Source organism: Suricata suricatta, chromosome 4 (assembly GCF_006229205.1).
Source record: "Suricata suricatta isolate VVHF042 chromosome 4, meerkat_22Aug2017_6uvM2_HiC, whole genome shotgun sequence".
In the NCBI taxonomy this organism is placed as follows: domain Eukaryota; kingdom Metazoa; phylum Chordata; class Mammalia; order Carnivora; family Herpestidae; genus Suricata; species Suricata suricatta.
The window spans coordinates 157,113,106-157,126,823 of NC_043703.1; the positions used below are offsets into that span (position 1 = coordinate 157,113,106).

At 50.2% G+C, this 13,718-nt stretch overlaps 1 protein-coding gene across 1 annotated transcript; it reads left to right on the top strand.

Annotated features, from left to right (window-relative positions):
- Positions 1–1,026: 1,026 nt before the first annotated feature.
- Positions 1,027–9,508, top strand: NTSR2 (neurotensin receptor 2). Its single transcript, XM_029936362.1, is given in 5 exon segments — positions 1,027–1,685; positions 5,866–6,103; positions 7,910–8,000; positions 8,956–9,130; positions 9,133–9,508. Coding segments are annotated over 5 exon segments (1,206 nt in total). The 5' UTR covers positions 1,027–1,070; the 3' UTR covers positions 9,220–9,508.
- Positions 9,509–13,718: the final 4,210 nt, after the last annotated feature.

Here is a 13,718-nt window from a genome sequence, read left to right on the forward strand (position 1 = left end):
TTCCAAAGGGAAGCAGGACCTTGCCTTTCCCCAGATGCAACAGGCCTTATTGAACAACACAAAACCCAGTAAAGAATGAAAATTTTATTAATGCAGATATTTTTGCTCAAAGAAAAGCTGTATGAAACTCACATGTATGGAATCCCTGTTGTAGACTCAATTGCATCCCCCCCAAATCCATTTGTTGAACGCTCAGCCCACACTCTGACCGTATGATTAAGTAACTGGATGGAAGGTGAAACTGTCACGGAGCCATAACAATTTTACCAAAGACAAAAACATCAGGAGACCTGGGTTGGGCTCCAGCAAGTATCAGGCGTTCTAAGAGAGAGCTAAGTAAGGGCCTTTTAAAGTTCTGGCATTTACAAGTGTTAAGGAGAGAGACTAATGAAAGGTTTGCAAACATAGTAACGCACCTTTCCCCCTGCTCCATGGGAATGACACCCTAAAAGGCTGGGAAAGCCTGATACCCCCAGGATGCATCTGACAGTGACAAAGCAGTCCCTGGAGGATATTAGTGCGCTGTTCAGACGGCCCTTTAGTACGAAGAGTAACAGCTGCAGACGCTCTGGCAAGCCCTTGGCCAGCTGTCTCTGGAACTACACACAGTAGCACAGCAAGCGGGCCCAGGAGCACGCTGGCAGGATGCCTATTTATGCTACAGGTTTGGAGCTCTCGCACAGATTGGTTCATTTAATACTAACAGAGATTCTGTCATGTAGATCATATATTTTAAATGGAGAAATGGGTGGAGGAAGGTTAAAAAAAACCAAACTTGCCCAAAACTACCCATCTGGTAAGTCAGGCCCAACCCTTCTGTATCACCTTCCACCCAGCACGTGCTCCCTGGGCGGAAGTGCCGCGGAAGTGAACGGAGAAACAGGCTTACACTCGCTGTCCCAGTCCGGTTTGGTCCGCGGTCCGGTGTTAGCTCAGGGACACCCTTCGCGGGGGCGGGTCCTCCCAGGCTGGAGGTTTCCCCAAGAGGAGGAGGCGCTCGCTCTCCTCTCCGGGCAGCTCGCCCAGTCTCGGTGCAGGGAGAAGGAGGGAGCGCTGGCCACGGGAGAGGAATGGAGAGCGGCAGTCCGAGTCCCAGCCCCAGCCCTGCGCGGAGCCTGGATGCCCGGCTGGGTGTGGACACGCGCCTCTGGGCCAAGGTGCTGTTCACCGCTCTCTACGCGCTCCTCATCGCGCTGGGCGCGGCGGGCAATGCGCTGTCCGTGCGCGTGGTGCTGAAGGGGCGCGCCGGGCCCCCCGGGCGCCTGCGCTACCACGTGCTCAGCCTGGCGCTCTCGGCGCTGCTGCTGTTGCTGGTCGCGGTGCCCATGGAGCTCTACAACTTCGTGTGGTTCCACTACCCCTGGGTGTTCGGCGACCTGGGCTGCCGCGCTTACTACTTCGTGCGCGAGTTGTGCGCCTACGCCACGGTACTCAGCGTGGCCGGCCTCAGCGCCGAGCGCTGCCTGGCCGTGTGCCGGCCGCTGCGCGCCCGCCGCCTGCTGTCGCCGCGCCGCACCCGCCGCCTGCTGTCGCTCGTCTGGGCCGCCTCGCTCGGCCTCGCCCTGCCCATGGCTGTCATCATGGGGCAGAGGCACGAGCTGGAGAAGGCTGGCGGGGAGCCGGAGCCCGCTTCGCGCGTGTGCACCGTGCTGGTGAGCCGCGCCACGCTCCAAGTCTTCATTCTGGTAAGAGGGAGGGAGGCTCGGGGCCTGTGTTTTCACTTTGAATACTTGCAATCTCCGCCTCAATTTGGATCTTGTGACCCCATTGTCCAGAGGACTTGGGGAGAGGCTTAGCAAAGATAAAGCATTAAGAGAAGCCCAGATTTGAAATCAACTTAATTCTGAAAGTCTACACTCTTCCCAGTGTTGCAAGAGTGGTGACCAAACATTACGGGGTACATAAATTACAAGAGGGGGGGATTCTAAATATATAAATTTCATAACCCACTCCAGCCTTCTATTTTTTTTTAAATCACCAAAACTAGGGGCGCCTGGGTGGCTCAGTCGGTTGAGCGTCCGGCTTTGGCTCAGATCATGATCTCAAAGTTCGTGGGTTCCAGCTTCACGTTGGACTCTGTGCTGACAGCTCAGAGCCTGGAGCCTGCTTCAGATTCTGTGTCTCCCTCTCTCTTACCCTCCCCTGTTCACACTGTCTCTCAAAAATAAATTAAAAACATTAAATTTTTTTTCAAAACTAGCCATCTTCAGTCCCATTACAGAATATCCAACTCCATGGGATTTTGTGGAGATATAAAAGAGAGGCCTGAATCTTCAATATTCATGAAGGATTTCAGAAGAAATACATGTATCACTTGTAGCCTTAAGAAGAATTTGGAAAACTATAAAGTTAAACCGGATTAGAGAACATTCCATTCACTCCAGAAGATGCTTACTATGGTCACTATAGAGAATTAGAATTGACAAGGTAGGATCCCTCATTTAAAAATAAACCCACTTCCTACATCAGATATTTTTGCAGGTTGTCCAATCTGGACCTGATGATAAGGGAGACAAAACCACAAACACACCAGCAAACAGAACAGGGATGATACTAATGGGAGTGATTATGTAGGGGCTCCAGACAGCAGCCAGAAGAGGGGGGGACGCCGCTGACAATAGTGGGAACTGCTCCTTCTACCACGTCAGGTGGACCACAGGTGACCGGAGATCGCATCGGTCCAGTCCACACACCACCTGCCACCATGGTGGCCCGAGCACATTATAGCCATGGAGCAGTGTGTGCAGGGCACCCGTCTACCTCTCAGCAGCCTCTCACAGGCTCTGAGCTCCAGCAGGATGATCCAGCTGAATGGTCAGAGCACTGCAGCGCCTCCCTTAGGCTCCCTGCGGCACCCCGTGGCGGCCATGGCAATGAACGAGCAACTACATGCTCAAAAGGCCAGGACACCAAGTTCCCCCAGTTCACAGACTACGGCGGTAGCCTCCAGGCTGTACCTATTTTGGAATTGGGATTAGGGGGGAAAGCACCAGGCATGGTCTGTGTGGTGAATATGCCACTCGCGTAGCTTGCTTGATGTGCCGCTGATGGACCAAGGCGGTAGAAACTGTGAAATCTGCCAGAGGCAAGCTCCTGACATTCTACTGGCCAATTCCTGCAGCCTAACAGCCTTAGTCAACAAATGGTATATTAAAAAATGTTTAACGTGAGACATACAGTCTATATTAGCACAACAAAATAACCAAACTCAAATTGGGATTATTTTAGTCCACCTTCCTTTTTCAGTGTTGTCTTATTCACTGTCCATATTAATCAGTGGGGTTTTATTTTTTTTTTTGACCAAGAAAATTTCTCATAGTTTTTCAAAGTGCAAAAAAAAACCTGTACAGCTTTTCCAGAAACATTTCAAAACTCCCAAAGATGAATAATTCATGTATGACTATATTTTTACCTTCTACTTCTGTCTTGTCTGATAGCAAAGTTATGTTTGATAATAAGTATGATGCTGTTGATAAAATGCTGGTTGGTTCTCCAACAAATGCCAACATACAGTTTTGTTTTTCTCTTGGTGCTGATTTGGGAGCATGCATTAAGGAAACAGCATGAGTGGTGACTCCTTAGAGAGGTACAGCTCCCAAGCCAGACATTTTGTACTGATTTTAAAGCGCCATTAAAATGTTCAGGTTTTGGGGGCACCTGGGTGGCTCAGTCAGTTAAGCATCTGACTTCGACCCAGGTCATGATCTTGCAATTTGTGAGTTCCAGCCCCACGTTGGGCTCTGTGCTGAAAACTCAGAGCCTGGAGCCTCCTTCAGATTCTGTAGCTTCCTCTCTCTCTACCCCTCCCCTGCTCATCCTTTGTCTCTCTCTGTCTCTCAGTAATAAATTTTTTTAAATGTTCAGGGTTTTAAAAATGCTTACACAAAACCAATGAAGAAAAACTCTATAGTACATATACTTTGTAGATATATTTTCTTTTCTTTTTTAAGTTTATTTTGAGTGAGAGAGAGAGAGAGAGAGGGAGGGAGAGAGAGAGGGAACCAGAGAATGAAGGGAAAGAGAGGGAGGGAGGACAGAGGACCTGCAGCAGGCTCTGCACTGACAGCAAAGGGCTTGGACTCACGAACCGTGAGATCATGACCTGAGCCAAAGTCAGATGCTTAACCGACTGAGCCACCCAGGCACCCTATAATACAAATATTTTGAATTTAAAAAATTAGACATTTAAAAAACAGGGTATTATATAGTACACTTGTTATCATAAGTCAAACATTATCATATAAAAATACAAGGCTTGTTGTGGGAAACAGTTGCCCCCTTAGGGCCCCTTCACACTTTGGTTTATATTTTTTTGTTGAGGGACAGCCGCCGTCCACCCTCACCTCCCGTGCTCCTCACTTACGTATTTCTAAAGAAGGCACCTGCTGGGTTTCACAGTCTTCACATTTTACCCAGCGTCTCCTAACTGGAGAAAGGAAAGGAGCATCCCGCCCTCTCACTTTCCCATCCCCGCCCTCCACGCCGTGCACCCACACACACTTACCACCACCCTCCCGAGTTAATCCCATCAGGGCACAAAGCTAGTCTCATGTTCTCTACTTCTATACCGGGACTACATTAAAACCTTCTCTGCAGATGAACCATGTCAAATATTTTTACTGTAGTTCCTTTCCAAATATTACCTTTGCTTCCTTGCTATTAAAAATGGTCTTTTTTAGGGAAGCCTGGGTGGCTCAGTTGGTTAAGCACCTGACTCTTGATTTGGGCTCAGGTTATGATCTTGTGGTTGTGAGATCAGGCCCCACTTCAGGCTCTGCACGGAGTTTGGAGCCTGCTTGGGGTTCTCTCTCCCTCTCCCTAAGTCCCTCCCCTGCTCACTCTCTCTCTTTCCTAAATAAATAAATAAATAAATAGCATTTAAATAATAGTAATAATGGTTTTTTAATTTGCTTAGTTTCCCAGGCATCTATTTCTCATGCATTTTTAACTTCCCTACCAGAAGTATAAGTACGATTTCAGTATATGCAGATCCATCCAGTCAACCACCAGTTTCATTTTCCAGTCGCCCCCTGGAGCCCTCTCTTCCACTCCAGTGGCACCAGGTGCACAGTCAGCATCTCGCATCGCTCTGCTCTTGCACCGAACATCCTCTTTTTGGAGACCAGGTCCTCCCCCTTATTCGGTTTACAACCTTATTTTGATGGAACATATGCTCTTGTGACCCCCAGTCACCGAGAGAAGGCCCACAGAAGATGAAAAATTAAGAATCTCCATGTCTGGACATGTTCCGGATTATCCTCACATTTGCTGTAGAATGGCCGGGCATGGAATTCTCGAAAGAACCCGCTTTCCCCTCAAATTGTGAAGCATCGATCCACTCGATTCCAGCTTCTGCTGCTGCCTTAAGGAACCTAATGCCATTCTGGTCCCCATCCTTTGTTAGTGCCTGGTTTTACCCCTGTGGTGGCTTTCCAGGTCTTCTTTATCCACAGCACGCTAGAAGTCCTAAGAACGGGCCTTGATGGGGGCTTGTTTTCATCGATTGTTCTGGGCCCCCAGGCAGCCTTTCAGTCTGGAAGCTTATATCCCTCGCTTTGGGGAAGCCTTACTTCAAAGTGGTTTATTTTTAAAAATGATTTCCTCCCTTCTATTTTCTCTCTTTCCTTTCTAGAACCTCTATCACCTAGACGATGTGTCCTCAACTAATCCCAAATGTTCTTGTTCCTCTCCTATTTTTAGGGTTCTCTCTCTCATCCTTCTGAGGATTTTCTCAACCTCATCTTGTAATCCTGCTCTCACCCCATCCTGCTGCTGCAGATTCCTGGCTGGGCCTTGGGCACCTCCCGAGGACCGCAGCATCATGGAGGCTTGGGGCCACCCTGAGCCTTGGAATTACCTTTACAGGTGAACGTGCTGGTGTCTTTCGTGCTCCCCTTGGCATTAACTGCCTTCCTGAATGGCGTCACTGTGAGCCACCTGGTGGCCCTCAGCTCCCAGGTGCCGTCCGCTTCTGCCGTCCCCAACCACGTGGAGCTGATGAAAGAGGAGAGAAGGGCGCTCCCCCTGGACAGCCATGCCAGCCTGGTGAGACGCAAGGACTCCAGCCGGCTCCGCGGCCTCCGGCACAGCGTCCAGGTTCTCAGTTAAGTGCTTGGTAACGCTGCCCAGAGAGGATGGGATGGGGCTCCAGGCCGCCTCCGCGATCCCAGGCCAAGTGACCTTGAGCAAGTTACCACCTCTCTCCAGGCCTCCTTTCTCTCTATGCCCCAGGGGAATCACGTGATCACCAACAGGTGATAAGACTTGGTAGTATATTCCAGGGTAGAGTGGGAATTCCATACACGAAACCCACACCGGCTCCGGGCAATAACACATAAAGACAAGTGAGTACCTGGTCACTTCGCAGGGAGTGTGGCCTGTGGATGGAGACGGGAGCAGCAGCAGTTAGGGACCTGAAGCCCCAGCATTGAGGACTCAGACCAGCTGGGTCCCCCGCCCGCTCCCCACCAACTCCCCACTTTTCCTGATACAACACTGATTGTTGGTTGGTCTTCCTAAGTATCTGGGTAAACTTGGCCGTGCAGAGGAACTATTAAGAGGCACAGAAAAGCAGAGGTCTCTCCACAAACTCGCAGTAATGCAGGCACTCACTAAGGTCTGGGAAGACTGAATAAGAGATCAGATCTCTGCACTCGTCAATGCCAGTGTTGGACATAGGACAGAAACGTAAGAGCTAAATGCCATACGATGTGACAGGAACAGAGGCAGCACGTGACGGTGCCTGGACTTTCTTCCGCAGACAACAGGTCGTCATTGACAGTCCATGCCCAAGAATGCAGGGAGATGTTTTGAGATGTTTTGCCCAGCGATCTTTGGAGTGTGGGCTCTGCAGTGCTTCTTAAATTTCTGTGTGCTTAAGAACAGTGTGAATGTAGGGGAATGAAAGGAAAAAATAGAGGGAGGCAAACCACAAGAGACAGTTAAATACAGAGAACAAACTGAGGGTTGTCGGAGGGGAGGTGGGTGGGGGGATGGGCTAGATGGGTGATGGGCCTTGAGGAGGACACTGGTTGGGATGAGCACTGGATGTTACATGTAAGTGACAAATCACTAAATTCTACTGAAACCACTATTACACTGTATGTTAACTTGGATTTTTTAAAAAAAATTTTAATTGAGCAAAAACAAAACCAACACTATGGGGAGCTGTAAAAGAGGGTGCTCAGCCCCCATCGGTTGCTCAGGTTAGGCCCGAGACTCTGCATCTCTCCCAGATAATGTCCATATCCTGGCCCAGAGGCCACATGGGGACTACAGAACGGATTTGCCAGTCACGGCAGGTGTAGATGGGGGAGGGTCGGGGTAGGCAGTTAGAGACGAAGAGGCCAATTAGGAGACTACCATCACCGTCCAGTGGAGGGGAGACATGACCCCCAGGGAGGGGCAGTAGAGGTGAGGATGGAGGAAGCAAGAGTTGCTAAGGGAGAGCTTTTTAATAGACTGGCTCCAGGGGGTAACGGCTCATGGCTTGAGGGCTAGATGATGGCGGGGCCATCAGCCCATCAGAAGGAAGAGAAGAGGCTCTATGAGGCAGAAGGACATTTAGGTTCAGGTGTCTTTGCAGATAGACAATCAGATGGGAATAGCCCTGAGCTGAGAGCATATTCTAGTGGCCAGGAAAGGGTTTTAGAGGTTGTAGAAGTCTCCAGAAGTTTCTCAGTGTACAGGTGGAGTTAGAGTGGATATTCACCCAGACATTAGGGTAACCTTCGTTTTGGCTACAGATCCAGAAAGGACTGTGTCAGCCTCAAAGTTCCCTTCCAACCCTTGGACTTTAGGAACAAGTTCCAGGGAGATGCCCTAGTCAGCCTGGCATTTCCTCCTTGGAGATGGCATAACTGAGTGTGTTTGCTCTCGGGCGCTCTGCCCCTCCCCCACTGTTCTGCAGGAGCCATCGTGGCTGTATATGTCATCTGCTGGATGCCGTACCACGCCCGCAGGCTCATGTACTGCTACGTCTCGGATGACGGGTGGACTGGGTAGGTGCGGCCAAGGGGCCCCAGCTCATAGGGAAGGGCCACTGGCCTGGGCCTGGGACTTGCTATGCTCTCCACAGGGACTCCCAGTTGCTGGGCCCTCTGGAACTCTGGCCTCCACTCTAGTTGGTCCTGGCCAGTCTGTGCCCTCAAATTCTCTGAGCTAGGGGGTAGGGGGTAGGGAACAGGGCATTATCTAGCCATTTCAAGGCCATGTGAATGAGAGATCTCAGTGGTGACCAGGGCTACGGATACAGCGGTCCACAGGCTGGGGGCAAGGGGAGGGCTGTGCTGTCACAAGGAGAGGGGCGGACACCTCAGAGCCATGAGCCGAGGCGCAAACAAGGGCCCGCTGGGCAGAGACCAGACCACCTACACCCTTTGTGACGCAACCGGGAAAGAGGAGAGACTCCACTGTCTTCCTCGGGGAATTCACCATGCGCCTGGTCATAAGAGGAAGGCAAACATCCAAGAGAAGAGAGGCCATGTAGCCTCCAAGGAAATAGCTGTGTCAACGAATGCCTCTTCGCAAGATCTCCATGCAGCCTTCACACGCACGCCAAGCCCTTCCTGCTACAGAGAGTCTCTGTGGCAGGGACCAGGCCTTCACTTAGTGAAGCCGCATCTTGCAGATCATACTCAACTATGTGAGGCTCTGGGGTTTCATTGGGCAAGATAGTAAGGCCCCCCTCCCCCATCCATGAGCAGGTGCACCTTTCCTGTGCAGGGGCCAGTATACAGCACTGGGAGCAGGGACTCAGAGGCTGGGGGGGAGTGCCTCCGCCAAGGGCAGCAGGTGCGCACGGAACATACTGAATTCACACTGTGCTTCCCCAGGGCAGAAGACGGGCCCTCCTCACCCAGCCCTTTGGAGGAGAGGCGCAGTCTCCAGGAGAGAGGGGCAGACGTGGTGACGGGGCACGGGTCGTCTGACACACCTTCTGGGTTTCTCTTCCAGCACACTCTACAGTTTCTACCACTACTTCTACCTGGTGACAAACACGCTCGTCTACGTCAGTTCAGCGGTGACCCCTGTCCTGTACAACGCTGTGTCGTCCTCCTTCAGAAGACTCTTTCTGGAAGCCCTGGGCTCCCTGTGTCGGGAACGCCGCCCCATGAAACCATGGCCCGCGGGGAGCCCCGGGGCCCCACCCGAATGGACACAGCTACGGGCTCAGAGGCATCCCTCCGACACCCCGAGCTGGAGGAAGGAGGAGCCTGAGCTAAGCAGACAGTGACCGACTGCTCAGCCGCCCAGCAGTTGGACGAGCAGCTTGCTCATGACTAATTCAAGCTCTGCATTCAGATGCACTCACAGGGACCCCCAGTTCCGCCACCTCCCAGATGTGTGACCGCGGGCCTGTTGCTCACCCGCTGAGCCTCGGTCTTCCCATCTGCATGATGGAGATAAATGGGACCCAGCTCTTAGAGGTGTTCAGAGATTAAAGCAGTTAGCACAGTGCCTACTGCATAATAAAAAAATCCATTTTTGCTGGCATTGTTGTTACCGAGCAACACGTTCTCCTGTAGTTTATGCTCATAGGCTGTGGGCTAGGATTCCTAAGAACTTCCACAAATGACAGTGTTCGTGCAGTTGTGGAAGCTACAACTTCAAAATCAAGGTATCAGCAGGGCCATGCTCTCCAAAGGCTCAAGGGAAGAATCCCCCCTTGCCTCTTCCAGCATCAGGTGGTCTGGCAGCCATCCCTGGTTTGTAGGCTCCTCGTTCCAATCTGCTTGGTGGTCACGCGGCCATCTTCCTCTGTCACTCTTTTCTTAAGACCCGGGCCACACTGGGTTACAAGCCCACTTGATTCCCGTGAGCCTTTGTCTCAACTAATTACATCAGCCACAAGCCTATTTCTAAATAAGATCACATTCTTAAGTATCAGGGGTTAGGACCTTGATATATTTTTGGGGGTGCAATTCGACCAAAAATTTCAACCAAACCCACAAACTCACCCACAGCAGGGTGGATTGCCGCCCCTGGGAAAATCAGCGCTCATCAGAGTTCAAGAAAGGCGCAGGGAAACTGGGACAGAATAGTCAGTGAATCACAAATGTGGTCATGGATTCTTGTTCCTTCTCCAGACACAAAGGGTTTTAAAACTCTGCACTGGCTTTCCAACTGTTTGGTTAATTAAAATGCTAATTCCTTCTGAGCTGGGAAGTCTGCCTAAGCAAGCAGACTAAAACAGAAACGAAAGGCTTCCACGTTGGACGCGCCCTTGGTTCATAGTCTTCCCTGAAAGAGCCATTTGCAGACTCTGAAGCCAGATCTGGATGGTTTAAGGCAAATTCTGTTATTAAAAAGGTTTCTAAACATGAAGGCTGGGATTGCCCAGACTTGGGATGGTACATATGTAATGTATCTGGTATATGCCGGCATCCAATGCCACCTCCCACAGGCCACCCAACACCCCTCCCAAAGAGAACATTTTGGATACATGCTTGTATCATACAGGGAGTCTTAGAAGCCAACAGTGCCTCCAAATGGATGACATAAACTTGGTGGACATAAATTGCTCAAGATAGAAAGCAGCTGTGATGCTAGGGGGACCTAACACGAATCTAGCTTTGTTCTGTCATTGATAGTTGTATGACCTTGGACAAGTCATTTAACCTCTCTGAGCCATAGTTTGGCTCTCTGAGCCGTAGATGGTCCCAATGATATCTACTTCAGAGTGCTGTTCAGTTGATTAAGTAATGAACTATTAGTGACCTAGTTAAATGCCTGGCACATTGCAGGTGCTCAAAAAAGTTCGCTACTCACTATTGCTCATTTCACAGCTAACATATTCTCTTGGAACTAAGTAACCTGACAAAAGAAGCAAGATGGGAAACCAACTCTCCTGGTTTCAAATGCCACACCCTCTCTACTGCCACATTCTGCCAGGAGGACTCAGGCATCCATATGAATGTTACTCTTGCAGCTTGATTTCTTTTCCTTTATTGCAAGAGTTCTTAAGTTGCAGTAAGTATTCAGGGAAAAAAAGTCACAGTTTATGTGTTTATTATTCTTATCTGGTTTGAGGGTGACTGCTATTCTTGGTCTTGCAGAAGCACAGATTTTTCATTTTCTGTTTTCCAGTGCTCTGGGACAGTTTTCTTATTGTGGCAAAATACATGCAAAATTTACCATTAGTGTCATTTAGCACGTTCACAACATAATATGACCATCACCTCCGTTGAGTTGCAGATCATTTCTTGGAATTTCTATTCCACAAGAATTCTCTCCTCTCGGAGGTTAAGGACTATCACACAGGTCACTGTGTCCATCGACTCTCAGTTCTATTGGTCTTCTAGTTCCAGAGAGATGTACTAGTCTCCAGTGATGGTTATGCAATTATCGCATTAGTATCCTATTTGTTTCCTATTTCTAACTGTTCTTGCGTTCTAAGATTTCACAGCAGTGCTGGCCAGATCTACACGGTTTTGTGACCATTCTCACCCCTTTGGGTTAACTCTGAACTTTGAAGTATCTCTTCACCCATTTAATTTTTAAAATTTTGAATCCCATTCTGATTAGCGTTTTTACCCCAGTCTGAGAGCCTCAATCTGCTGCATTAGGTGAATTTAGCCCATTTATGTTTATTTTGATCAGAGATATGCTTTTCTTTAATTAAAAATTTTTAATGTTTATTTTTGAGAGAGACACACACAGAGTGGGAGCAGGGGAGGGGCAGAGAGAGGGGGAGACACAGAATCTAAAGCAGGCTCCAGGCTCTGAGCTGTCAGCACAGAGCCCAACATAGGGTTTGAACCCACAAACTGTGAGATCATAACCTGAGCTGTAGTTGGAGGCTTAACCGACTGAGCCACCCAGGTGCCCCGATTAGGGCTATGTTTGAATGTCTTTCTGCCATCCACTTTGTTTCCCAAGCTTCTTCTCATTTCTCCCCTCCCCAGCCTGTTCTTCCATGATACCACATACACTGTTTTCTTCGGACTGCTTTTCCCTTTAACGTTTAGATGTTGGACATCCTGTTTCCTTTCTTCTAGCGATTACTGTTTTTTAAACGTATATTTAAATGTTCCTTTTCTGGTAGCATGTCAACCACTCCTGCCCCATTAAATTGAGAATTTTCGGTCAATTTTACTCCTTATTTTTTCAGTTCCTCCATCACCAGCCACTCCCACCCTCATCTCCCAGGTTGGAAGCATCTAAGACCGAATGGAGTTGGTCGATGGCCCCTTCACGAGCACCACCATTTGTTGGGCGTATTCAAGTCTCCAAGAACACAGCAGTGAAGGTGTCTTCCGAAGGTCCTGCTCTCATGGGGAAACGCACTGAAAACACTCAACAAAATGCACTCTATTGGGGAGGACCTCATGGAGGAGGTGACCTTTGAGGGACCCGAGCGATGTGAAGAGGAGAAGCGCTCCAGGCACAGGAAGCAACGGGCCTCGGGTGGGTACGTGCTGGCAGTGGCCAGGAGGAGCCAGGAGGGCCCGCTGGCTGACGTGCGGGGAGCAAGGGGAACCTCGAGCGTTAGCACAGACCACAACGTTCGTGCCTGCTTCCCTCTCGGAGACCCGCCCCCCCGCGGCACCGCCCTCTCGGAGACCCGCCCCCCCGCGGCACCGCCCCCTCGGAGACCCGCCCCCCCGCGGCGCCGCCCTCGCAGAGACCCGCCCCCCCACGGCACCGCCCAGCGCGTTCACCCTTGAGCTCGTCTGGCTGTTCACCCACCTTCCGAGGTCTCCGTTTTCATTTCCAAGGTCTGCAATCCCTCCCTTTTTTTCTGGATACCGTACCATCTTACCTTCTTCGGATTTTGATTACGCTTGTTTTATACTTGACCTCTTTATTCATGTTATCACCCGTCACTATATAATGTTTGCTACTTTCTTATGAATCTAAGTTGTTTGCTCATTTCCGTAATGGGGGGGAGGGCAGAGGGTTCCTATTTGCTTCTTTTGTTTACCATAAACTGCCCCATATAACTACGAGGGGCGGGACAGGACAATGCCGTGGAGTGGGGGTGCCAAGAGCTTGTCTTCACAAAAGTCTGGATCCCCTCCCTTGCTCCCCCCTGAGGCTCCCCCACACTCTGCTGTCAGCTTAGCAGTGGCCGCCTGCCTGGCCCAGGTGGGTGGTATCTGGGAGGTGGCAGAAGGGCTGGGAGGAATCGAAGAGCCCAGCTGCCCCAAACGAAGATCACCGTGACAAATGCCCCGGGGCCCCTCCTAGTGTCCTTCACCACCGTGAGGTACAGAGCACCCCGACACCATCTTCCTGCGCAGCACGATTCTCCGCATGGTCGCAGCTGTGCCTTCCTTCATCTCCGTTCTTCTCTACACCTCATTTCCTTTTTCAGGGATTCCTCCACATCTGCATACACACTTAATGCTTATGGATTCATTACTTCCTTTCCAAAACTGTCCTTTCTGTCACGTCATGAGGTTTTAGGCAGGCAGCCCCTGGTGATCAATGGTCACACTACTCTCTCTCAAAACAAACAAACCAGGGGCGCCTGGGTGGCTCAGTCGGTTAAGAGTCTGAATTCGGCTCAGGTCATGATCTCACAGTCTGTGGGTTGGAGCCCTGTGTCGGGTTCTGTGCTGACAGCTCAGAGCCTGGAGCCTGCTTCAGAGTCTGTGTCTCCCTCTCTCTGACCCTCCCCTGATCACACGATCTCTCAAAATAAAATAAAAGACATAAAAAAAAAGTTAAAAAGCAAACAATAAAAAAACGCAATTAATACCCACCAAAGAAAC